General features: G+C 38.7%; 5 protein-coding genes and 1 pseudogene across 7 annotated transcripts; 2 read left to right on the forward strand and 4 right to left on the reverse strand.

The window, feature by feature from the left end:
• Positions 1-1,450, reverse strand: LOC17892349 (F-box protein ETP2). Its single transcript, XM_006297867.2, has 2 exons — positions 903-1,450; positions 1-803 (listed from the first exon to the last, which is right to left on the reverse strand). The coding sequence occupies exons 1-2, from the start codon at positions 1,435-1,437 to the stop codon at positions 217-219; spliced, it is 1,122 nt and encodes a 373-aa protein (XP_006297929.1). The 5' UTR covers positions 1,438-1,450; the 3' UTR covers positions 1-216.
• A 2,233-nt stretch (positions 1,451-3,683) lies between these two features.
• LOC17893433 lies at positions 3,684-7,569 on the forward strand. The gene is made up of 10 exons (XM_023785647.1): positions 3,684-4,026; positions 4,308-4,545; positions 4,875-5,109; positions 5,186-5,355; positions 5,439-5,578; positions 5,656-5,833; positions 5,942-6,279; positions 6,434-6,681; positions 6,774-7,130; positions 7,211-7,569. The coding sequence occupies exons 2-10, from the start codon at positions 4,361-4,363 to the stop codon at positions 7,436-7,438; spliced, it is 2,079 nt and encodes a 692-aa protein (XP_023641415.1). The 5' UTR covers positions 3,684-4,026; positions 4,308-4,360; the 3' UTR covers positions 7,439-7,569.
• Positions 7,570-8,481: 912 nt separating this feature from the next.
• Positions 8,482-11,212, reverse strand: LOC17891567 (annotated as a pseudogene).
• A 624-nt stretch (positions 11,213-11,836) lies between these two features.
• On the reverse strand, positions 11,837-13,001 carry LOC17893674 (VQ motif-containing protein 20). The gene has a single exon (XM_006299875.2). The coding sequence runs from the start codon at positions 12,890-12,892 to the stop codon at positions 12,086-12,088; it is 807 nt and encodes a 268-aa protein (XP_006299937.1). The 5' UTR covers positions 12,893-13,001; the 3' UTR covers positions 11,837-12,085.
• A 3,421-nt stretch (positions 13,002-16,422) lies between these two features.
• On the forward strand, positions 16,423-20,993 carry LOC17891650 (extended synaptotagmin-1). The gene is made up of 14 exons (XM_006296920.2): positions 16,423-16,592; positions 16,730-16,944; positions 17,461-17,535; positions 17,620-17,727; positions 17,853-17,885; positions 17,970-18,059; positions 18,152-18,277; positions 18,363-18,506; positions 18,602-19,021; positions 19,106-19,240; positions 19,329-19,547; positions 19,637-19,897; positions 19,984-20,112; positions 20,210-20,993. Exons 2-14 carry the CDS (start codon positions 16,750-16,752, stop codon positions 20,789-20,791), a joined length of 2,517 nt encoding a protein of 838 aa, XP_006296982.1. The 5' UTR covers positions 16,423-16,592; positions 16,730-16,749; the 3' UTR covers positions 20,792-20,993.
• A 112-nt stretch (positions 20,994-21,105) lies between these two features.
• LOC17891326 (protein SAWADEE HOMEODOMAIN HOMOLOG 2) lies at positions 21,106-23,697 on the reverse strand. 3 transcript variants are annotated; one of them, XM_006297986.2, is made up of 9 exons: positions 23,490-23,697; positions 23,025-23,110; positions 22,882-22,927; positions 22,583-22,775; positions 22,333-22,408; positions 22,167-22,218; positions 21,939-22,082; positions 21,736-21,855; positions 21,106-21,602 (listed from the first exon to the last, which is right to left on the reverse strand). In XM_006297986.2, the coding sequence occupies exons 1-9, from the start codon at positions 23,541-23,543 to the stop codon at positions 21,333-21,335; spliced, it is 1,041 nt and encodes a 346-aa protein (XP_006298048.1). In that variant the 5' UTR covers positions 23,544-23,697; the 3' UTR covers positions 21,106-21,332. The 3 variants fall into 3 exon arrangements, with proteins under 3 accessions (XP_006298048.1, XP_023641869.1, XP_023641868.1); XM_023786101.1 differs by having other exon boundaries at positions 21,106-21,599; positions 22,574-22,775; XM_023786100.1 differs by having other exon boundaries at positions 22,574-22,775.
• Positions 23,698-23,775: the final 78 nt, after the last annotated feature.

Genomic DNA, 23,775 nt, shown 5'->3' on the forward strand with positions numbered 1-23,775 from the left:
TTTTATCAATAGACTTATCTGCTTACCTTTAGGTTGAAAACACTTAAACTACAATCAAAAGAGTATTCCATGAGAGACCATTTTATGTTTTTCAACTTTGATGCCCAGAAAAACAAAAGCAAAGTTTCATTGAACAAGAAAAGCTTGAAAGAACATAACCAAGTTAATCTAAAGAGAGAGAGAGAAAAAAAAAAGGAGAATAGATGAAGAGCTTATTTAGCCACCTCTTTTCCTTTTGCCTCCAAGACGCTTGATATGAACAAAACTTGGAACATAATGAGTAACTGCTGGCCAACATTCTGTTATATCAGGTACTTCATCAACGGTTAATATAGCTTCTGTATCCTCCCCAAAAACGTAGAGCATGTCAATGTTATATGGATCGTCGTCCTCGTCTTCGTCGAACCATCTCTGACAAATTTGAACGACTTTCGTATCTTCGTCGAGCAAGAAACTTCCAAGATCATTTATTTGAAGATTACTTTCCAAATCCAATGCTAAGACCTTGGTCCAGAACACAGCTTTGGTGTCATGAATCTCATTTGTCACCCATATCTCAGTCTTGGAACCCTTTCCCTGCTTCTGTAGTAACACGGAAAGCTTCTCATCTCTAACAGCGGAAAGAATCGTGGCACCATAACGATCACACTGATAGGGAAGAGGCACAGGTTCAGATTTCTCAGTAGAAAAATCAAACTTAAGCAAAGATTTGATTCCTTTTTCATCAGTAGCAAACCGGTAAATGTTTCCCTTTAAAGAGACGCTGGGACTAAGGATTTCAAGGTCCCAGCCTGGAGCTGGAGCTATATCATAACCAAGAACCCTCCATGAATCAGATTCAAAATCGTAGATTCCAGAATCATTCGTACCAGAGTAAAAGCTCAGTATTTTGTAGCTCTTACCGGAAGAAGCTTCGTTGTCCTGCGAGTAGCCGAGATTGAAAATGAAGCCTCTCATCTTGAGACCGACATCGATCAACCTGGTTTGACGGGTGAAAGGGTTCCAAACCACGATTCTAGATTCGTTCTCTTCGGAGGTGCATAGCAGCAAGCCGTCGCAGTGAAAGACGCAATCGATGAACTTCGAACGCCGATTGAGTAGTTTAAGCTCTCCTTTCCACTCGATAGATGGATCACGTACACGGGGATTGACGCTAAACGAATGAACCTCATAGTCCTTGGTTAACATGAGAGGGAGAAACTCCTTCGCGGCTTCATCCAAATGCTTCCTCGCGAATCTCCGATCATCTTCGAGCAATCGATTCCAGGCTTTGCAAGTAGTTCGTAACCGATTCAGAGATGTCGCCGGAACGCGACAGAGTATCTCCTCTACCAAATCCTTTGGAAGCTCCGGCATCGACTTCGTTGAACTCCGAGAATTGTTAATACTTAGGGTTTTTGATTTCAGCCTCCGCCCCGATCGTCGTGCCGTCATCATTCTTCGATTTGGGTTTCGTTTCTATTCATTCTATCGTCGTCAGTGAAATGGGTTAGGAGATTAAATACTATAGATAAACCGGTTATAACCGAGACTCTACAATTTTGTAAGTAGTAATCAAAACTAAACCGGATATTACCGATGTGTATTAAAATTCTTATGATCGTTAATTATATAGATGAATCATTATAAATCTTCTTTCTATAGAAAGATGAAAATAAAGCACTAGTTACGAGTGTTTTTGAGAGTAATTTTTGGCAAATTAATTAAGGAAGTTGAATAATCTAGTTAAGGAGGAAATATATTAACACGATGTGCATTTAATTCTAATATATGATCCTATATATACAGTATATGATTCTTCTTAGTTCTTATCATAAGACTTTAAAGAAACAATGTTAACGCACATCTCTAATGATATACCATTTGTAATACAATATATCAAAGCCGACATATTTTTCAGTGATAGGGAAAGTTAAAAGACGATAAATTTTTCAGTGAGCTTTGTAGAACTTGTACTCCGTCGTGTTCCCTTTTTTTTTTGTTAGAAGACGTCACAGAGGAAATTAGCGCTTTAAGACACTTTATAACAAAGATATATGTAGTTCGTAATGGCTAACGTACAATGGAACTATACACAAATTCGTCCAAATAATTAACGAACCTTTACAAATTCTTGTGGCGCTGAACTTACTAGAACTTGAAGTGGTGAAGGGTGATGTATTTCTTGCTTACAACTTGTAACTTGCAATTGAGAGTGCAAAAGAAAACTCAGGTCATAGACAAATGAGATATATAGCTTCCTACATGCTTTATGAATCACTTGTCATTGAATTAGGAAAGCGTAAATTTTGAAACATAATTCTCTTTTCGTTATACATAGTATATATGTAAAGTAACATGATTTATTTTTATAGCAAAATGATTTCATTCATTCAAGCTAAAAACAAGAGGTTTGATCATAAACCTTTTATTATAAAAACAAAACAAGAAAAACTCAATGTTAAAAGCACTTCTAGTTATACCACTTGTTAATACAAAATGAGAGCTCAAAGGAAGGATGATTCAAAGGACTTGACGACGACCAAGAGAAAGTAAGAGAGCATTAATGGCTGCATATAGCATGCATGTACGTAACTAATTTAGTACATCTTTTACTCTCTACGTCGAGGGTGCTCGATAATCAAAACTAACCATATCGAGCTGCCCCTCTTTTTCACCACTAGCAAATTAACCAGTAGGTCTTACCCTTCAAAGATACGCAAGAATTTAGGGCAATACCATAAAACCTAAAGTTCGGAGTGACATCAAAAATCCTCCATGAATTAGAGTAAAGCTCACATATTTCAAATACTGGTTTGTTGCCAAACCAATATCTCAGTACTTTGTAGCTGGTAATGCCGGATTTTTTGTCTTGGTAGGATCCAAGAACATAGCTGTAGTATCCTCTCATGTCACCATCTATGTGTTGGATCCACCTGGTTTTACCCATGAACGGGTTCCAAACCACCATTACAGTCTCTACTTCGTTGATGTATAACAATAAGCCATCACAGTGAAATATTCGAGATATACTGACTCTTCTAAGTTCAACCCCAACCTCTACGGATGGTTTTTCGCTTAGATTGACGTTCAAGGAACGAATTCTACAATCCTCTCTGTCAACATGAGAACCAGAGACTGTTTTTGGGCTTTGTCAAAGTGCTTTCTTCTGAATCTCTTGTCGTTGAATAAACTGCTCAATTTCTTGCATGTAGATCTTAACGGTTTTAGATATATAGCCGGAACGCGACAGAGTATCTCCTCTAACAGATCATGTGGTCTGTGGAAGCTCCGACATCGACATTGTGAAGAAAGCGTAGTGCCGCTGGCTTTGATTTTTAAGGGTTTTAATGTTGTATATATAATAAACTATAGGCCCATCTTATTATGGGCTTTATCGTGAAATTGGCCCAATAAAACAACATGGTTGCAGAGTATTCTAGGATTAACTCTATTCATTCTCTAGATAGAGACACAAAGGGAAGGTTATTTTTTAACTCTAGATGGAAACATTATCTGAAAAAAACCCTGCTTAATTTACTATTTATATAAGTCACGTGTAGGGATAAGATTAAATGAGACGGCTTTTTTATTTTATCTAAACCGTCAAATGTGCTGACGTGTAAAAACACGTATGGCATCACGTCTTTAGTGACCGTGTCTTAACTCTTAACGAAAGCGGAAAACGAATCAGAGTTTTATATCCGTCGCTCTCTCCCTCCTCCTCCTCCTCCGTCTTCGTGTTTCGCTTCTCTTTGCGCGTTTTCATTTTCGATAAAACCCAATTAAGGGTAGAATATGAGAATCGAGGGTGCCCATTTGGAGAAGCAAGCGTTATAATCTCTAAATTGATTCATAATTCGAGAATGAAGCGTATGGATTGTGGGCAAGTATTCGATTTTTTAAATAAAATGTTTGATCTGAGGTGGGTTCGTTGAGATCATCTGATCCACATACCCTTCGTGATATAAACAGCTGTTTTGGAGTTAATTGTTTTGGGATGTTTTCGACTTAAGTCAGCTTCGACGACGTTGCTTCAGATTTGAGGTGATTGATTAGTCTCTGTATTGATATTTTGCTCAAAATTTTGGAATTTAGCTTTTAGTTGATCAATGAAGCAATAGAGATCGTGTAGGCAAAACCACAGTCCATATATATATTCTCAAAATGTTAGGAATGTTCATGATCTGTGTCAAACCTACCGACCAACTACCTTGAGCTGGATTGCAATTTAAGTTATTATTATGCATTGAACTCGATTCTTTAAATCTCATATAAATGGAATCAATCTAATATCTTGAATGATTCTGCTGTGCTGATTGTTTTAGGGGTAAACCAGGGTGGGTAACAGGGGTAAGGACTTACTAAGGAGTTTTCTAGCATGTCTAGCAAAACCCGGAATATGCTTGAAGGTTTGGTTAAGGATACTTCCTTTAAATGGTTTCTCGGGAAGCAAAGTTCTTTCGATGAAGAAATTGAGGAAATGGGAAGATCCCCATCTGCTGGCACCAATTGGATACCTGAGCTTTCTCCTGTGGCTAATGTCGTTGTCCGCAGGTGTTCAAAGTAAGTATCATTCATCTGTCTTTTTCATTGATTTGATTAAGCATTTTGCACTATGATTTTACAGGGCTCTTTAGGGTGAGGGTACGATCACGATAAGCTAGTTTTTTTGGTGTTTGATATCGCTTGAGTCTTGACGATATGATGCTGGAATAATTAGTCGAAGAATGAGTTTAGTGATTGGTTTCACTAGGGATAGTTCTATCTGAAGAGGAACCTACAGAAAGGGGCTCGAGTTTTGATTAAATATGTGCTACTATTAGATAGCATTGGATGCAAGAATGAGGTTACTGATCTGTTTTCAAATTTATATGGATACGCTATTTATGCAGGATACTCGGTGTTCCTGCAAACGAGCTGCGAGATAGTTTCAAACAAGAGGCATTTGAATCTCTCAAGCAGCCCTCTCTATTTGCAAGGAATTTTCTAGAGTACTGTTGTTTTAGAGCACTTTCACTCTCTGTGGGAGTAACAGGTCATCTAGCCGATAAAAAGTTTCGGCGCTTAACCTTTGACATGATGGTTGTGTGGGAAGTCCCAGCTGTTGCTAGCCAGGCTTTACTCAGCGTAAGGCTCATTTTTATTATTTTCTCTGCCATCCTTGTAAGAAGCTTTTCTTTATTATCTTTTTCCTTTTAAATAGGTTGAAGAGGATGCAACAGTGAGTTTAGAAGCCTTCTCACGGATCGCACCAGCAATTCCTATAATAGCTGATGTGATCATATGTGAAAATCTGTTTGAAACGCTTACTTCATCAACGGGTGGTCGGCTTCAGTTCTCTGTTTATGACAAATATTTATATGGACTTGAGAGGTAAAACATAAGATCCTTAGAAGGATATCTCCTTTGTCTCAAATCATTTTGCAGACATTTTTAAAATTTTACTCTGTTTATAGAGCAATAAAGAAGATGAGGGCTCAGTCAGAATCATCTTTGCTTTCTGGTGTTCGATCAAAAAGAGAAAAGATTCTGGAAATAGATGGGACAGTTACTACCCAACCAGTTCTTGAACATGTTGGAATATCAACATGGCCAGGTATTGTTTGTATTTTCTCTATAGTCACGGTCTTGGCTTGTGTGCATACCACTCACTTTTGCCACGATACCATTCAGGTCGCTTGATCCTGACAGACCATTCACTATATTTTGAGGCCTTAAAAGTCGTGTCTTATGATAAACCAAAGCGATATGACCTATCGGAAGATCTAAAGCAAATAGTTAAACCTGAGTTAACTGGTCCTTGGGGAACTCGGCTTTTCGACAAGGCTGTTTCTTACACATCTATATCTCTGTAAGACTGTCTTTTGCATTAAATTGATTGTAATCTCTTGTAAGAACTAAAAACATGCTCCTTTTTGTGAATGATTTGTTAACAGCTTTTAATGGGTATCTGTCGTAGATCAGAACCAGTGGTAATGGAATTTCCAGAGCTCAAAGGCCACACCCGCCGCGATTACTGGCTCACTATTATACGAGAAGTATTATACGTTCACAGATACATAAAGGAGTACAGGATCACCAGTTTGGCAAGAGACGAAGCACTTTCAAAGGCTGTCCTTGGCATCATACGTGTGCAAGCTATTCAAGAACTCAGTTTGACAAATGCAATGCGTTACGAAAATCTTCTTCCGTTCAATCTCTGCAATCAGCTTCCTGGTGGAGATCTGATTCTTCAGACGCTTGCAGAGATGTCTACTTTAAGAGAGCTCCACCGATCAAATAAATCCAAAGATACAGGTTACCCTATATCTTATCAAAATAACTTATACCTAATGGTATTTTCTTTGTCATGACCAAGAGTGTATTATATATAAAGCGTGTGCGTTATATAATTATACAAGATAAAATCTCCAAGGAATTTGATGTTTAATTTGTGTAATTTATTTACCAGGGACATTACATTCATCAGCTTCAGATATGGTTTCGCAGCTGGGTTCTGTGTTTGGAGGATCAAGTCCTAGGAGCAGAATGAGTGGGACAAGTAGTCTTTTGGTAGGTGAAGTAGTGGTTGGTGATGTGAATCCATTAGAGAGAGCAGTGAAGGAGTCGCGTAAGAACTACGAGAAAGTAGTGCTAGCGCAAGAGACGATTAATGGAGTCAAAATGGATGGCATTGACACCAACTTAGCCGTGATGAAGGTAAAGAAAAAGAAGACAACAAAATGTTCTACAGGAAGATTTGTGACTGCGTTGTATATAACATTAAATCGGTTCTCTTTTTTTTTTGGCAGGAACTGATTCTTCCTATTATGGAAACAGGGAACTGGATTGTGTCGGTGGTGTATTGGGATGATCCTATGAAGTCTATTGTTTTCTGTCTCGTCTCCACCTTCATAATTTGGAGGGGGTGGCTTGTCTATGTCTTTTCTCTTGCGTCTCTCTTCTCTGCAATCTTCATGGTTCTCACAAGATGTTTCAGCAGAGAAAAGCTCATGATCGAGCTGAAAGTAATTGCTCCCCCACCAATGAACACAATGGAACAGCTTTTGGCGGTTCAGAATGGGATCTTGGAGCTCGAACAGAACATTCAAGACGCAAACATAGTTCTTCTTAAGTTCCGAGCTTTGTTATTCTCGCTTTTCCCTCAGGTCTGCCTGGCCTTTTTATATTCAACACAAACGCTTCTCCTAACATTGTGTATAACCATGATTTGAAACGGCAATTTCAGGCGAGCGAGAAGTTTGCAATTGCGATAGTAGTAGCGGCAACGATGATGGCTTTTGTTCCGGGACGCTACTTGCTTTCAGTGGTGTTTGTTGAGCTATTCACAAGATACTCGCCTCCACGGAGAGCTAGCACGGAACGGTTGATAAGGCGGTTGAGAGAGTGGTGGTTTAGTATACCAGCGGCTCCAGTGGTCCTCCATCACGACAAGAACAATAAGAAAAAGAACTAAGGAGTCGTAGATAAATTGCAGACGTACTTACTGTATGTACATACTTAAAATCTATACTTTTATATATAAAAATGTATGTTTGTATGCAATTTATTCATCTTTGTGTTAATAGATTAATCTTGTGAGACCAATGAACACATTCATGTACGGGAACTTAAGGTACACATTAACTAGGACCAAAGCAACAACGCAATTGATAACATATGAAGCAAGCAAGCATTATCTATTGAATTGGAGAGTTTTCTAATAAAAAAGACAAAATCATAAGATGAGAGAGTGAGTTAAAACTCCAAAAACCCTAAATATACAGGAACCTAAAACTCCAAATTTAAATGCATGATTTTATATACTCATCAGAAACTGACACATAAGTGGTTATTAATACTTGTGTCGAGAAAAGCTATGGAATCTGACGGTGGAGCCACCGTGAAACTTGACGGTTTGAGAATTGATGTGATATCTGGTTCATTCATGTCATGAGATTAGTAAGATTAAGGAACTTAAGGTCCTCTAGACTGAACTGGCAAAAGCATGTCTGTCGTTGCCTGCAAGCAAAAGGCTTTGAATTTGGAAGTGGCTTTGCAGGTAGAGAGATCTATTTCACGAAGTAAAGTTGTACATACATAATCTGCGGTAATGAGCACAACAACAAAAATTCTGTTCTGGTCGTACAAGGAAGGATTTCATATGGTAAGATATAAAACATGAGAACAGCATGAAGGCAACATCCGCAATTGGAGGAAGTTGTTGTTTGGTCACCTCTGAAATAATTGAAAATGGGAGCGTCAAAGGAAAATGCATAGCAGCAAAACGAACTGAGTGTCTTGAACACGAATGATCAAAATGTGGAACCTAAACAGATTGATGAAAGAGACAAAAAACAAGTGGGTATATTGAATTCATTTCCGAAGGTGCAGGCACCTGCTCTTACAGCTACAAGGTACGGTAAATAATTGGCAAATGCGTTACCATGTGATCGCCCCTAACATTGTGGGGTTGAATGTTACATTGTTATGCATAATTTGAAATGGGAGAAGATGCAGTGCTGGTCAAAATCTGATGGCACCTTTAAGTCTAATGAGTCTCTTTTCAATACACATTTATAGTTGCATAACTTAAGGTTAAACGACAAATCAAAGAGTGAATCAGGAGTAAACATCAACTTTTGTACATGAGACACACACTTTTGTCACTGGATTAGAAATGCTTGAAGTTTGAGATATAGCAAGAGCTTGTTTAGTCACCTCGCTCTTTTTCTTTTGCCTCCACCAGCTCCCTCGATTCGATCCAAACTTGGAACGTAACTAAAAATACAAGGCCAGAGGCCTTTATCATCTGTCTCCATGAGACCAGAACTTATTTCGCTGACTTTATTATCCTCACCGAGAATGAATATCTTGTCGTCGGAATGGATTTCGTCGTCGTCCATCCATCTCTCACAACACAGGACGACCTTCTTATCCTCGTCAAGCACAAACTTAACCTGAGAAGTTATTTGAAGATCAGGGCTCAAATCGAATGCTAAGACCTTGCTCCAGGACACCACTTTGGTGGAGTCATCGTCAATCTTACTTGTCACCCATATCTCAGACTTGTATGTAGGATTGGGCTGTAAAAACAGAGCAAGTTTCTCTCCTCCTACAGAGGAAACACTCAAAATTTCATAGGATGGAAACGGATAGGGAAGAGGCACACACACAGATGATTTCTCAGTTGAGAAATCAAATTTGAGCAAGGACAAGCCAAGATGCGGCTTTGATTTCTCCTTAGCAATATAGTAATAATTTCCCTTGGAAGAGACGGCGTCCTCAGCGACATAAGTGTTCCAGCCTGCGGTGAGTTCACCATCACGAATCCTCCTCCACGGATCAGAATCAGAGGAGTTAAGCTCGTAGATCTCTGTAATTTCTCCCAAAGGATCAAAATACAAAATTTTGAAGCTTTTAGTGCAGGGCATGTTCTTCTTGTCTTGGTTGTAGCAGTAGCCGAGAACAAATTCGTTGGTACCCTTCAAACGACTGCCGGTTTCAATCCACCTGATTTGACCAGTAAGCGGGTTCCAAACCACTATGTCAGATCCGTGTGGGGGTAAGCCGTGGTGGGTGCATAACAATAAGCCGTCGCAGTGGAAGACTTCCGCTATCTTGAATTGACTATTAGAATGCCGATATGGTAAGATTAGCTCACTTTTTACCTCTACAGATGGGAGGCCATCTCCATCTCCATGGGGAAGATAATTGACGCTCAACGGACTAATGCTGTACTTCTCTGTCAACATGAGAAAGAGAAACTCCTTTGCGGCTTTATCGCAGTGCTCACTCGCGAATCTCTTATCATCTTTGAACAAACGGTTCCACCGTTTGCAAGTAGATCGTAATCGTTTCAGGGATGTGGCCGGAACGCGACACAGTATCTCATCTACCAAATCGTTGAGAAGACCCGGTATCGCCGTCATTGGTCTCTCGATTCGATCCAAACTTGGAACGTAATTAAAGACAAAAGGCCAATTGCCTTTATAATCTGTATCCATGAGACCAGAACTTATTTCGCTGACTTTATTATTCTCACCGAGAATGAATATCTTGTCGTCGGAATGGATTAGGTCGTCGTCCATCCATCTCTCACAACACACGACGACTTTCTTATCCTCGTCAAGCACAAATTTCACCTCAGAAGTAATTTGAAGATCAGGGCTCAAATCGAATGATAAGACCTTGCTCCAGGACACCACTTTGGTGGAGTCATCATCAATCTTACTTGTCACCCATATCTCAGACTTGTATGTAGGATCGGGCTGTAAAAACAGAGCAAGTTTCTCTCCTCCTACAGAGGAGGAAAGACTCAAAATTGCATACGATGGACACGGATAGGGAAGAGGCTACACATACGGATGCTTTCTCAGTTGAGAAATCAAATTTGAGCAAGGAGAAGCCAAGATGCGGCTTTGATTTCTCCTCAGCAATACAGTAAGTATTTCCATTCAGAGACACGGTGTTCCAAAGACCGACACCAGTGTTCCAGCCTGGGGCGAGATCACCATCACGAATCGTCCTCCACGAATCAGAGGAGTTGAGCTCGTAGATTTGTGTATTCTGGCCCCAAGCATCAACACACAAAATTTTGAAGCTTTTAGTGCAGGACATGTTCTTCTTGTCTTGGTTGTAGCAGTAGCCGAGAAAAATGTGGTGCTTTGCTTCCAAAAATTGCCAGCTTCGATCCACCTGGTTTGATCAGTAAGCGGGTTCCAAACCACTAATTCAGGTCCGTTTGGGGGTAAGCCGTCGTGGGTGCATAACAATAAGCCGTCGCAGTGAAAGACTTGGGCAATATCGACTTGATGATTAGAATGCCGATATGGTAAGATTAGCTCACTTTTTACCTCTACAGATGGGAGACCATCTCCATCTCCATCTCCATCTCCATGGGGAAGATAATGGACGCTCAACGGATAAACCCTGTACTTCTCTGTCAAGATGAGAAAGAGAAACTCTTTTGGGGCTTTATCGCAGTGCTCACTCGCGAATCTCCTATCATCTTTGAACAAACGGTTCCATCGTTTGCAAGTAGATCGTAACCGTTTCAGGGATGTGGCTGGAACGCGACACAGTATCTCATCTACCAAATGGTTAAGAAGATCCGGTATCGCCGTCATTGGTCTCTCCGGACACGGCCGCAGGTGTCTCTGAATTTAAAAGTAATCTAGGGCTTTGCTTTTCAGCTTTCCTCCACTATAAAGAGGGAATTTAACAAATTAATTTAAGTATTTAACTCTCGACTCTGATTTAAACAACCGTCTACTTTGGAGTTTTTGGTTTAATTTGTCTTCAGCTAATTAGTCACCTTCTTAAATTGCACAGACGTACAGTATTTAGTGTATGTACATGCTTAAAAGTCTATACTTAATAGTATATAAATGTATGTATGTTTTTATGCAATCTATTAATCTTGTTTTATTTTGTAAATTAATCTCGTCGGCCAAGTCTTGAATTTTTTGCAACTACAATAATTAGCACAAATGCAACATCTAAATGAAGACGAGGAACACTGTAGAGATCACAACATCTCGCTATTTCCTTTTTGACATTTTCACAATTTGAGTAACTTGGATCAAATCTTAGGTTCTTCCTTATATAACTCACCAACCATACATCAAATATATGGCAGATAATTAGTTTTGTTTTTACGTTTGAAATTGCACCTAGGAGTAGTGTCAGTTAACATATCCGTTTCTTAACAAAAAAAACATTGGGGGTATGCATTATTGGTTCCAAATTAACCATTCTTATAAAACTGATATAACCATTATAAAGTTATCAACTAAACCGGTCAGGGGGAATTGTAGCAAAAACTCTTATCAACCCAAAGAAACCTAGAAATGAAACATAAAATTGGGAAAAATTGAACAAAATGAAGAAATCTATATATGTTTTATGTCTAAGGGAACAAAAAACCTGTTAACTAAGAAGAAAATGATCACAGAAGACATTATCTCCTGTATATGTTGTAAACCGGATTAACCTCAAAAAAAAAGAGACCTTTATTAGTTCCTTTCGAGACCTCTCGACCAATAAGAAAAAAAAACATCAAAAATAATTATTTTCCAAAAGAGGAAATAATTGTAACGCCGGTGATGGATGGATCTTAGTTTTAAAAATCGCGAAACTCGGTCAAGCCATCGAAGCCAGAAGATGAAGAAGAAGAGAAAGAGCTTCTCATATTGCTCGCGAAGTAAAGCTGCTCATCAATACTCGCGAACGGTTGATTCGTACCGCACAAGAAGTTATCAGCCGCCGGCGGGAATATCGGAAACGTCGGTAAGTAAGCTCCGTAGTTTATCCCCGTCGCGTCGTAAATAGACGGCGGCGGCGGAGGAGGATGAGGCGGTGGAGGAATAGCCACCGCCGAATACGGAAGAGATGAGTTAACCTGTCCGTGTTCTCCTCCGACGTTCTCATCCGTCGTTATCACCGACGACGATTCACTATCTTCGCTTATCATCGCGTTATTGAAAAACATACCCTTTCCGTCTCCGGTGCCGGAGTAATTTCTATGGTAACTGTTGTGTCCACCGCCTCCGCGATTCCGATTGTTTTTTCTTTCGACGGCGTGATCAGAGACGCTCTGGTTGATAGATTTGCCTCCGCGATCCGTCTTTGCTTTACCGCCGGGATCTTCGTCGGAGCGGGACATTCCGGTGAGTTTTTGGACAAGAGCCATGAAATCTTTAGGATTAGTGTGTATAATTTTGGGAGTGTGTGTGTAAATGATCACCGGATGACGAGGCTTAGCCGCCGCAGCAGAGGAAGAAGAAGACGGAGACGGAGCCGGTGGTTTTTTAATAACGTGAGAGTCTTTGTTGACTTTTAACGTCGACGGTGAAGGAGGATATAAGATTCCGTTTTCATTTGGTTCTCTCTTTGGATGGTGAGCCTGGCCGTTGAACGTTGAGCTCATTTAATTAATATATATAACTATATGATTTTGAAAAAATGAAAACGTAAGAAATAGTAATGTTTTGTGTTTTGATTAACAAAGGAATAAACGAATCATACATTAAAAGAAAAAAAAAAGTTTATTGAAAGTAAAACAAAATGACAACAAAATTGAGATTCATGGTTTTGGGAGATGTGTGGAAGAGTAGAGGTAGAGAGGAGTGTGGCTTTTTTATAAGCTTCTTTCTTCGTTTCGTGTTTTTTTTTTAAGTCTGTTCCAGTGAGTGAGCCACGTGTCATCTAGAGGGTGATTCCAAGTGAGCACTATGCGCCACTCACGTGAGTAATTTTTTAAAAACTGAGGCTAATACGGACGGTTAAGAGATTTACGCCACTAGATTGCTAAATTCGAGGTTTAAACTTTTTAAAATTCGAGGATTCCTTGAGATAATGATGGATTATCACATATAACTTTCCATTTTTTTATAGTTCTGTTATCTGTAACTATAATAGTGAAAAATTACATGGAATTTGCTAATTGAGGACAATAAATGAATCTATCTTAACATTTGAATCGTTTGTAGTCAGAGAGGTCTGAACCAAATTAAACCGTACCGCCATAATTAGCCATCATCAGGGTTTGAAGATTGCGTTACTGACTGTAACTTGGGAAATAAACGTTTACTTTTGGATTTGTGGGATTACGTACAGTGAAACGTCTGTTGCAAATAGGCCTTCACATACCGATGCATGCAATTCATGACATCAAGTACGGAGTCCGATCAGTTCAGGTAATGGATTTGGCATTTTTTAGTTCAAAACTTTATATGTGACATATATATTGCTGCTTATCGTATATATAGATATCCAGATTCTTACTTATGTCTCACGAGTCCACCAGGTTGTACATCTAGTAGACCATTAGAACATTAGAATTTGACTATGGAATAGGTTTGGATCTCCTCCTTTGTAAAAATGATGTGATGATTATTTATCTTCCTTTTTGGAAGGTTTCACCTATACATGTATGTAGTTGCATGCAGCAAAGGGCTTGAGTTTGAGTTTGGAAGTGGCTGTGCAGGTAGAGAGACCTATTTCACATGTCTCAACTCAACTAATTTAATGCCCTCGTGACCACAAAGTAGAATTGTATATAATGAATCTGCAGGTACATTTCCGACAGAAAAATCGCACACAGCAAATGCTTTAGCTATGAATACGAAAGAATAAAATACAAAACAAACTGTTCTGCTGGAATACAAGGACGGATCTCAAATGGTGAGATAACAAAAATGAGAATAGCATCAAGCCAACATCTACAATTGGGGAAAGTTGTTGTTTGCTCACCTCTGAGATGATTGAAAACACTCTGTATGCAGTTTGCTTGAGGAAACTGGTGAAAATGCATGGGAGTCTTGAGAGGAAGATGCAGTGTTTGTCAAAACCTAATGGCGCCTTCCCTGGAGTAACTCTATGGATCTTTTTTCAATACATATATTTGCATAACTTTAGGTTAAACGACAATAAAAGAGTCATGTATCATGAGTAAACATCTTATATGTTTCAACTTCAAAAAAAAGCAAGCTTAGCTGTGGTTATGTGTTTTGGTCCAATATTTGCAAGATGAAGCGGTGCATTTCTAAGATATAAATAGAGAACCAATTATATTTGTCTATATGTAGAAAATACATAAAACAAATATTACATGTGTAGCTAGCTAGAACCCTCTTTGTCTTTTGCCTGGCCAGCTCGCTCAATTTGGACCAAACATGAAATAACTGGCCAAACTCCTGGGTCATCTATTATATCCATCCACCAGACCAAAGCCCACTTCACGGACTTTATTATCCTCCCCGATAATGAATATCTTGTCGATGGACTTAATTAGTCTCGTCTTCCAATGTCAAACCATCTCTCACAACACACAGCGACTTTCTTATCCTCGTCAACCACAAACTTTATTTCAGAAACAAGTTTAAGATCAGGCTCATATCCAAAGTGTATCAGGATATCACTTTGTTGGTCTCATCAATCTTACTTAGATTCACCCATATCTCAGACTTGGCCACTTGACTATATGTACTAGGGGATGTAATAATTAATAACCCCGTTACTTTGGAAAGTAGTTTGTTTTACGTGTAGTTTTGTCAAATTATAGATATTTCTATAGGATAAAACACTTATTAGTTTGATATACTTATTACAATTTTTGTGGTCACAAATAATTTGTTTGTCCATTAAAAATTAAAAGGCACAAGTTGTGTGTATGTATATCCCCCGATCATTGCGGTCCAGCTTACCTACCTCAATAACTCCGAATTCACATTTTTTTCCTTTAAGGGTCTTTATATAACAAGGCCATGAATTGTGATTCGTGTACTACTGGTGTTTGGCTGTTTGCTATAGGAAGTATTTTTTTTTAAATACAAAAGAATAGACAATTTAGTAAATGCATATAACGTGATGGATCGAAAAAAAAGTAAAAAAAAAAGATTTTATTATTATGTGAAGCTCACTGATATTGATTATTGACGGAAGGACTTCCATCTTAAATAAAAACGAACAACAAGTCAATAAATAAAGGACGGTGCAAAATTGTCATTTTTATTCGAATATGCGATAACGAATATGAAGTTGAAAATAACGAAAATGAAACAATTCCAATCAAACTATAAATCCTATAACCCATTTATTTTTAAATTGACGTTTGCTTGGATATGAAGTATCTTGATTTCATAACTTTATTTAATACAATAGGACATAAATTTAAGGGTAATTTTTTGGAGATCTCAACTTTTTAAATTTTTAGATTTATAAAGAAGCTATGAGAATATTCAATCATTCCTCATCCTTGAATATAATTAAGGTAAGAGAAACATATTTAGAACATTCGTATTCTATGAACTTTAGTGAAAAAGAACCTAAAATGAAAATTTATAACAAGAATTGGAAGTATTATTGTCTATACAAGAAATGATAAAACAGAATGTGCCGTTCTCGTCAGATCTCTAATCATCATCACGCGTCTTTTAACAATCTGAATAGTCAACGTTAAAGTTGTCCGAGTCCGACCAGTGAAGTTAAACTAGTAGTACTTGTCAATTAGTACATCGGACGGTCATTAGCTTTCACTGTAATTTTTCGTAAACGGTCAAGATCTCATAAAACTAAATTACATGGGACCTAAAAGCTGGACTAATGTAGATTTGTATTAATCACATTTAACAATTAGTTATACATACTAGTGGAGTGTTTTCTGTAATTTAAAGTTATTAAACACCAATTCTAGGTGTTGACCACAGATAAAACCATACCATAAATAATAACTAATGGATTTTTTAATATTATTCCTTTTTATTTTAGTATTTTATTTCACTTTTGATAACTAATCTTTGGCAGATTAAAGTTTTTCTTTATTTTTTTGCATAAATATCTAGCTAAATACAAAAGGCATAATTTGAGGTATAGGTTTTACTTTGCTTACACTGTTCATTTTGTCTAAAGATCCGTTACTCTCTATGCAAGAAGCTGTGTGAGTTTCCGACAAATAATTAGGAGATCGAAATTCTTGTCTAAGAAAACCTTTCTTATTCGAAAGAAATACTTTTTTTTTTTGCTTTTTTTCCTTTTCATTTTCTCAGAAATTTCGTCGGTTTCACTTACACCGTGGATCTCTAGTTTGTTGAGGACATCAAATGGTGGGATAAAAAAGGATAAAAAAGGTGAATATCAGCTCAAGGAAACTTTCTTACTTATATCACTTTAATTCCGAGAGCTTTGACTTAGAAAGCTTTTAGATTTTCCCGGAAAAAATCTGGTGGAGATGTTTTATTGACCCGAGTATGGATTTGTGAGGAAGGTTGAAGGCGATTTGAAGAGATGAGTCGGAGAATAAAGAGGAAAGGTTTCATAAACACGGAAGCTGCGAGAGAATTTGTAAATCATCTAGTTGCTGAGAGACATTCGTTGGTGTTGCTTGTTCCTTTGGTCTTAGCTTTCTGGGCAATTGAGAGATGGGTCTTTGCTTTCTCCAATTGGGTTCCTCTTGTTGTCGCCGTTTGGGCTTCTCTTCAGGTTTGTTTCACTTTTTTTTTATTCCAAGGATCTTTCTGCCTTTCAAAGCTTACGAATTGATGATGATAAAGTAGTTCCTCTCTTGTTTTAGTTTATCCCTTTGATAATCCATCGGTTCTTGCTAAACCACTGGTTAATTTGTCTGGATCCGTTGAATCTGATACTTAAGAATCCTCAGATAAAGTTGGAAGCTTTATGCTTTTTGTATATACCTTACATTTACAAACTTGCCAAATAACAAAAAGAGTTTGATCTTTCCACTCATGAGATTGATAGTTTTGGTAAATTGTCTTTTTTCCAAGGAAGGTAATTGATATATTAGCTAGAGTTACATTTATGTGTTTGTGTTTGCCTATATACTAAAAAATGATTGGGGTGTTTTTGTTATCTGAACTTGGTAAAATTTTCTAAAGCCTTGATAAGTGCGTTTGTGTGCACAAATCTGAACATAGAGAGTGGAAAAGTAAGCTAAAGTCCTGTTTTTTTTTTAATGTGTGATCATATGTTTCTCTTCAGTATGGAAGCTACCAAAGGGCAATACTTGCAGAAGATCTTACCAAGAAGTGGAAGCAAAACATTTTCAATGCGTCGGTGAGAGTTTCTGTTACCTTAGTTTTGTTTACATTTTGTAATATCGCTCAATGTTTAAGAGTGCTGCGTTGTCGCTTTCTCCAGACGATAACTCCATTGGAACATTGCCAATGGCTTAACAAGTTACTGTCTGAAATTTGGCTAAACTTCATGAACAAGAAACTTTCTCTCAGATTTGCTTCCATGGTAGAGGTGAGTGAGCTTTTATTCTTAACTCTGCTCTTTCGTGTTTCTGCCAGTATGCTTGAGCTTCATGATTCCTTGGGTCTTTTAAAGGCAATAAAACATTAACCCTTGATCGTTTAACTAAATCGCAGAAACGACTGAGACAACGAAGATCAAGACTAATAGTAAGCAATCTTTCCCTTTTCCATGACATCTCCTTCTAAAAAATATTGGACACAGTGATGCTAATGTGTATCGGTTTTCAATAGGAAAATATACAATTGTTGGAGTTTTCTCTTGGCTCACGCCCTCCTTTGCTGGGACTTCATGGAACTTGTTGGTCCAAATCAGGGGAACAGGTTTGATTACTTTGATATTTAAGCTGCAAAGATTTGAATAAATGGTTGGATCTTGATGTTTTACCTTTTTTTTTCCTACACTGGTGGTATAGAAAATTATGAGATTAGATTTTACTTGGGACACAACGGATCTAAGTATCTTGTTGCAAGCCAAGTTGTCCAAACCGTTTAATCGAACAGCAAGAATCGTTGTCAACAGTCTTTGCATCAAGGGCGATGTAAGTGAAAGGTTGCATAACCTGTAAAAGTAAATAGTTCTTAACATTGTCTCCTTCCTGGTTTATTCACTGCATCTTCTTGCAGATTCTGATCAGACCGATTCTTGAAGGAAGAGCATTGCTCTATTCCTTTGTATCGAACCCTGAAGTTAGAATCGGAGTTGCTTTCGGTGGCGGCGGTGGCCAATCTCTTCCTGCGACAGAACTTCCCGGTGTCTCCTCTTGGCTGGTTCGTTTCCCATTTTCATATCTCCTATACAGTTTTCTTACCGCCAAGAATAGTTTCAGTTACAAAGGACGAAACCGTAATTTGTCCTTTTTCAGGTTAAAATTCTAACAGAAACGTTGAACAAAAAGATGGTAGAGCCACGTCGGGGATGTTTCTCGTTACCCGCAACCGAGCTTCACAAAACAGCTGTCGGGGGAATAATCTATGTAACGGTAGTCTCTGGTAGCAATCTTCACCGCAGTGTTCTTCGTGGAAGCCCCTCAAGAAGTTCCGATATTGGAGAGAGTAGCAGCGGAAACAGCAGCAGCAGCAGCAGCAAACCTGTTCAGACATTTGTTGAAGTCGAACTCGAGCAGCTTTCTCGACGAACCGAGATGAAGTCAGGACCGAATCCAGCTTATCAATCGACGTTTAACATGATTTTACACGACAATACAGGGACACTTAAGTTTAATCTCTATGAGAATAATCCTGGGAGTGTCAGATATGACAGTCTCGCTAGCTGTGAAGTTAAGGTAATTAATGAATGCTTAGGTCATTAAGTTGTTGTTGTTGCTGGCCGTTACATGTTCTTCAACTTTCTCTCTTGGAATGTACAGATGAAATACGTAGGTGATGATTCAACGATGTTCTGGGCCGTTGGATCTGATAACAGTGTGATTGCGAAACATGCTGAGTTCTGTGGTCAAGAAATCGAGATGATTGTTCCCTTTGAAGGAGTTAGCTTCGGCGAGGTAGATGATACAATTTCTTCAACTGTATTACTCCATAAACTTGTTACTCAGTTTGGCCAATTCACTTTATTTGTGTTTTCCTCTATAGTTGACTGTCCGGCTACTTCTAAAAGAATGGCATTTCTCTGATGGCTCACATAGCTTGAATAGCGTTAATTCGAGTTCTTTACACTCCCTTGACAGCTCCTCGACCCTCCTCTCGAAAACCGGCCGGAAGATTATTGTAACTGTTCTGTCTGGAAAGAACCTTGTTTCTAAAGATAAATCCGGAAAATGTGATGCCTCTGTCAAGTTACAGTACGGAAAAGTAAGTAATCATTTCATGAATTTTCTTTAAATGTCCACTGCACGGTCTTAAAATCTTAAGAGGCGGACATGTTTGTGAATGTTATGCAGATTATACAAAAGACGAAGATAGTTAACGCATCAGAGTGTGTCTGGAACCAGAAATTTGAGTTTGAAGAGTTAGCCGGAGAAGAATATTTAAAGGTGAAATGCTATAGAGAAGAGATGCTTGGCACGGACAACATCGGTACAGCTACGTTGAGTCTTCAAGGAATCAATAACAGCGAAATGCATATATGGGTTCCGCTTGAAGAGGTTAATTCTGGAGAAATAGAGCTTTTGATTGAAGCTCTGGCTCCGGAGTACAGCGAAGTAAGTGACAAACATCACTCTGTCTCCTCCTTTTTCCTCATTGATTGCCTCATTGATTGTTTAGTCTAATATCGGCTTAATCGCAGGCAGATTCTAGTAAAGGCTTGATTGAATTGGTTCTTGTTGAAGCGCGAGATCTTGTGGCCGCGGATCTTAGAGGAACTAGTGATCCTTATGTTAGAGTTCAATATGGAGAGAAGAAACAGAGAACAAAGGTACTAAAGAAACCGTTTGGACTCAAAGAAGACATTATAAGGAGATTAGGAAACAAAACTTAAGAGTTGCTTTTTCTTGTGTGTTTATTGTTTCCAGGTGATTTTTAAGACATTGCAACCGAAATGGAACCAGACAATGGAGTTTCCAGATGATGGGAGCTCCTTGGAACTACATGTCAAAGACCATAACACTCTGCTTCCGACATCAAGTATAGGTAACTGCGTCGTGGAGTACCAAGGGTTAAAGCCAAACGAGACTGCTGATAAGTGGATACCTCTCCAAGGAGTGACACACGGCGAGATCCATGTCAGAGTCACGAGGAAAGTCATGGAGGTTACGAGACGCGCCAGTGCGGATTCTGGCTCCCCGTTTAACAAAGCTCTGTTGTTGTCCAACCAAATGAAGCAGGTGATGATAAAGTTTCAGAATTTGATTGACGATGGAGATCTTGAAGGTCTTGCTGAAGCTTTAGAAGAGCTGGAAAGTTTGGAGGACGAACAAGAAGAGTATTTGATCCAGCTTCAGACAGAGCAAATGCTGCTTATCAACAAGATCAAAGACCTTGGTAAGGAGATTCTTAACTCTTCTCCTGTTCAAGCACCATCTCATTCCCCATCTCGATCAGGGTCAGGTTCGGGGACAGGACCCTATATCCGGAGATTACCCGCACCTATGTAGTCACTTGTTTTCTGATCAAACAATCATCTATAATGTATATAGATAGATATGTAGGGCATTGGATAAAATGTTCAGAGAGTTGAGCCCTTGTTACAAAGTTAGAAACATCAATCTGTAAGTTTCTTTACCATTGTTATTCAGTGACAATAAAAACAGTTGTTCAATCAATCCTTTACCTACAGAAGCAAAATAATTTTATTCACCTAAAGTGTTAACTAGTCTGCTCATCACAGTAAGATATTTTTCACATTATACTTTCTCTCAAGGTAAGATTCCTCACTTGTAAATTTAACCTTAAGAATAAATCCACATGCTTGTTCAAAAAGTAACCGGTGACCATCATCAGATGATGAATAAACCAGGATAAAACCATAATTATTTCATCATACATGAAGGATCAAAGTAATATGGCATGATACAGCTTTAGATGACTAATGTCATTGTGTGAGATTACAAATGCGTATGATCCCGAGTTAACCCCTACGGCTCTACTAGTAACTGTGAAAATGGCGGTTACAAAAGGGGATAGAAATTACATGGCCTAGGCAGAACCAGCAGGGACAGCGGCTGCATTGGAGCTAGGCTGAACCGAAGTGGCTGGAGTGGCGCTCAAGCTCCGATCTTTCGGCTCGGGTGTAACAATGGGAACTGAAGTTCCGGAATGTGAAAGAGAGGTTTTTGCAGCCGCATCTAGAGCGGGTATCTGATGCTGATTCAAATTAGTCAAATCATTTACAGCACTGTGAAGTTGTTGTAGCCTGTAATCTGTCTCGGGCCGCCGACAAATCTTCCTCAAGGGAACAATTTCCTGCTGGGATAACGGAAAAGAAATCCAAAATAGGTGAGTGAGGAGGGTTTTGCATTGGGGTCTTAACCATGAAACCAAATGGCAGCTGATGGGTAAACCAGATGACAAAAGATAGCGAGAGAGATGATTGTCAAACCTCGGACTGGTCGTGGCTGTAACGCACCAAGAACCTACAACGACAACCTCTGACATCATGTCTTCTTCTTTGTGCGTCAAGAACAATGGCGTCAAAGTAAAGAGCTTGATCTTTTCCTTCCTGAAGATGTTATAACAAAATCCAGTCAGGGACAAAATTACATGACACCTATCACTAAATGCTTAGAGAACGAAGTTATAAACCTGGAAACAAAGTACGAGATCTCCGGCAAGAACTGCAACACATTCTGATGCTTCACATGGGAGAGACCGTTGTCTTACGTGTTTTTTGACGTTTATCCATTCATCTTCTTCAACTTCGAAACCTGCGAATCGAACCTGCACTTCCTGAAATACCCAAAAGAAAAATTTGTTGTTAGCAAATCTAAGAAGGGGAAAAGAGGAGTAAACTATAAATTATTTAGGAATTACCGGATCGCCAATTTCCAAGTTTCTATGAGCTAGGAAAGCTTGCACATCATACCTGTAAGTACGCAAGAGAGATACATATCAGAGAAAAACAGTGGAATGTAATGGTATTGTTGAAAAGTATCATAAGTCAGTCAAAAATACTGAAGATCGAATGCAAAGAAATCACCATGCACCATCCCTAGCAGATTTGGCTTCAAATTCTAAGTACGAGTTGTCTGAACCACTCCTCATGACACCGGGAACTATGAGAAAAAGCAGTAAACCATTATAAAAGTGGCATGTATGCAATATACGCCATACTGATCTAGACTTATGGATAAAAATATAAAACTGAATAATCCAATGAAACCTATCTAAATACATAAGCTTCTCAACCTATTTGACTGCCATTAGAAAATATAAGGCACCTAAAATACCGGAAGGGGCGGGCGTCATGCCGGGTAGATTTCCAGTCATATGAGTGGTTTTAGGAGCGGCTAATGGTTGAATCACATTTCTCATTTGATTTGGTAAATCCATACGCGGCATGGACGATACGTTTAGCTTCCCAGGAGCTTTATTTCCCCTTGCTCTTAAAGCATATCGCCTATTTTGGAACCAGTTCCAGATCTACGATGCATTCAAACAGCACTTCAATTAAGTAATAAAAAAATAAAAAGCTATTCCAACAGACTGTCTAGAAAAACTCAAGAATCGAGAATGAAAAGGCCAGTACCTGCTTGAATTGCACAACAATTTTCCCCTTTCGCTCAGGTGATTCACTGAGACAGAAAACAAATGTACCAGTTTTTAGATGACAAAGACAACAAGAGTGCTTTCAAACCAATGGAATTGAGCTACATACAACAAAGTGAATACCTAAACTTATCAGCAAGAGCTTCAAGAATATGTCGACCTGGCATTGCTGTATTATGCTGTAGCAAAATTGCTTCCATCTCCGTTACCTTATAAAAAGATAAAACCTTTTCAGAGAACTGACCAAACCATAGAACAACAGACAGATGGTAACACTTATGAATAACCAAATCTATACTCCAATTAACAAAGTAGAGCCAATAGATTTCAGAAAATACATCGAATTACCTTAAAGTCTCGCATAACGATTAACGCAAATTGCTCAAACAATAAGGCAGTTTCTTCTACTAAGCTAATTACAAACAAAATTCAACTGATCTTCAGGATCTAAACCCTATCATTAACCCAAAAAGGAGACCCTAATCTAAGAAACCAAACCGACAGAAAAATCAGATTTTTCAGCTTGGGGAGCTCAAAATCCCTTAAATTAACACCAAACACATCACATTACAAAGAATCGGGATGAACCTCGGATAGGATAAATCGGAACGCCGGACCGCCATTACTTGGAGGTCGACCCATGGTATCTCCTTAGTCTCACCGGAAAAAAAATTAAAGCGAAAAAGAACAAAAATTGGCGGCAGAAAGTGGAATCAGTCGGAGCTTCTTTCACTTTGAGTTTCGAATTCACGGTGAGTCTCTAGTACGGCCGGTGACCCAACGACAGCGAATCCGGTTTTACTCAAGACCCGGCTCAGCTTATATAACTTTTCACCTTCGTAATTATATTTTTAACTTAATTCCTAGTAATGGG

The sequence above is a fragment of the Capsella rubella genome, unplaced genomic scaffold (assembly GCF_000375325.1).
Source record: "Capsella rubella cultivar Monte Gargano unplaced genomic scaffold, Caprub1_0 scaffold_3, whole genome shotgun sequence".
Taxonomy (NCBI): Eukaryota; Viridiplantae; Streptophyta; class Magnoliopsida; order Brassicales; family Brassicaceae; genus Capsella; species Capsella rubella.

Bases quoted from the DNA above. Each gene is read 5' to 3' on its own strand.
- LOC17893433 (XM_023785647.1), top strand. From the start codon at position 4,361: ATGTCTAGCAAAACCCGGAATATGCTTGAAGGTTTGGTTAAGGATACT. The intron at 6,280-6,433 runs GTTACCCTATAT...TTTATTTACCAG, and splicing joins AAATAAATCCAAAGATACAG to GGACATTACATTCATCAGCT. The intron at 7,131-7,210 runs GTCTGCCTGGCC...CGGCAATTTCAG, and splicing joins TATTCTCGCTTTTCCCTCAG to GCGAGCGAGAAGTTTGCAAT.
- LOC17891650 (XM_006296920.2), top strand. From the start codon at position 16,750: ATGAGTCGGAGAATAAAGAGGAAAGGTTTCATAAACACGGAAGCTGCG. The intron at 17,728-17,852 runs GTGAGTGAGCTT...ACTAAATCGCAG, and splicing joins GATTTGCTTCCATGGTAGAG to AAACGACTGAGACAACGAAG. The intron at 17,886-17,969 runs GTAAGCAATCTT...GGTTTTCAATAG, and splicing joins AACGAAGATCAAGACTAATA to GAAAATATACAATTGTTGGA.
- LOC17892349 (XM_006297867.2), bottom strand. From the start codon at position 1,437: ATGATGACGGCACGACGATCGGGGCGGAGGCTGAAATCAAAAACCCTA. The intron at 804-902 runs GTAAGAGCTACA...GTTATGATATAG, and splicing joins GGACAACGAAGCTTCTTCCG to CTCCAGCTCCAGGCTGGGAC.
- LOC17891326 (XM_023786100.1), bottom strand. From the start codon at position 23,543: ATGGGTCGACCTCCAAGTAATGGCGGTCCGGCGTTCCGATTTATCCTA. The intron at 22,776-22,881 runs GTACTGGCCTTT...AATGCATCGTAG, and splicing joins TTGTTGTGCAATTCAAGCAG to ATCTGGAACTGGTTCCAAAA. The intron at 21,603-21,735 runs GTTTGACAATCA...CCGTTATCCCAG, and splicing joins ACAGCCACGACCAGTCCGAG to CAGGAAATTGTTCCCTTGAG.
- LOC17893674 (XM_006299875.2), bottom strand. From the start codon at position 12,892: ATGAGCTCAACGTTCAACGGCCAGGCTCACCATCCAAAGAGAGAACCA.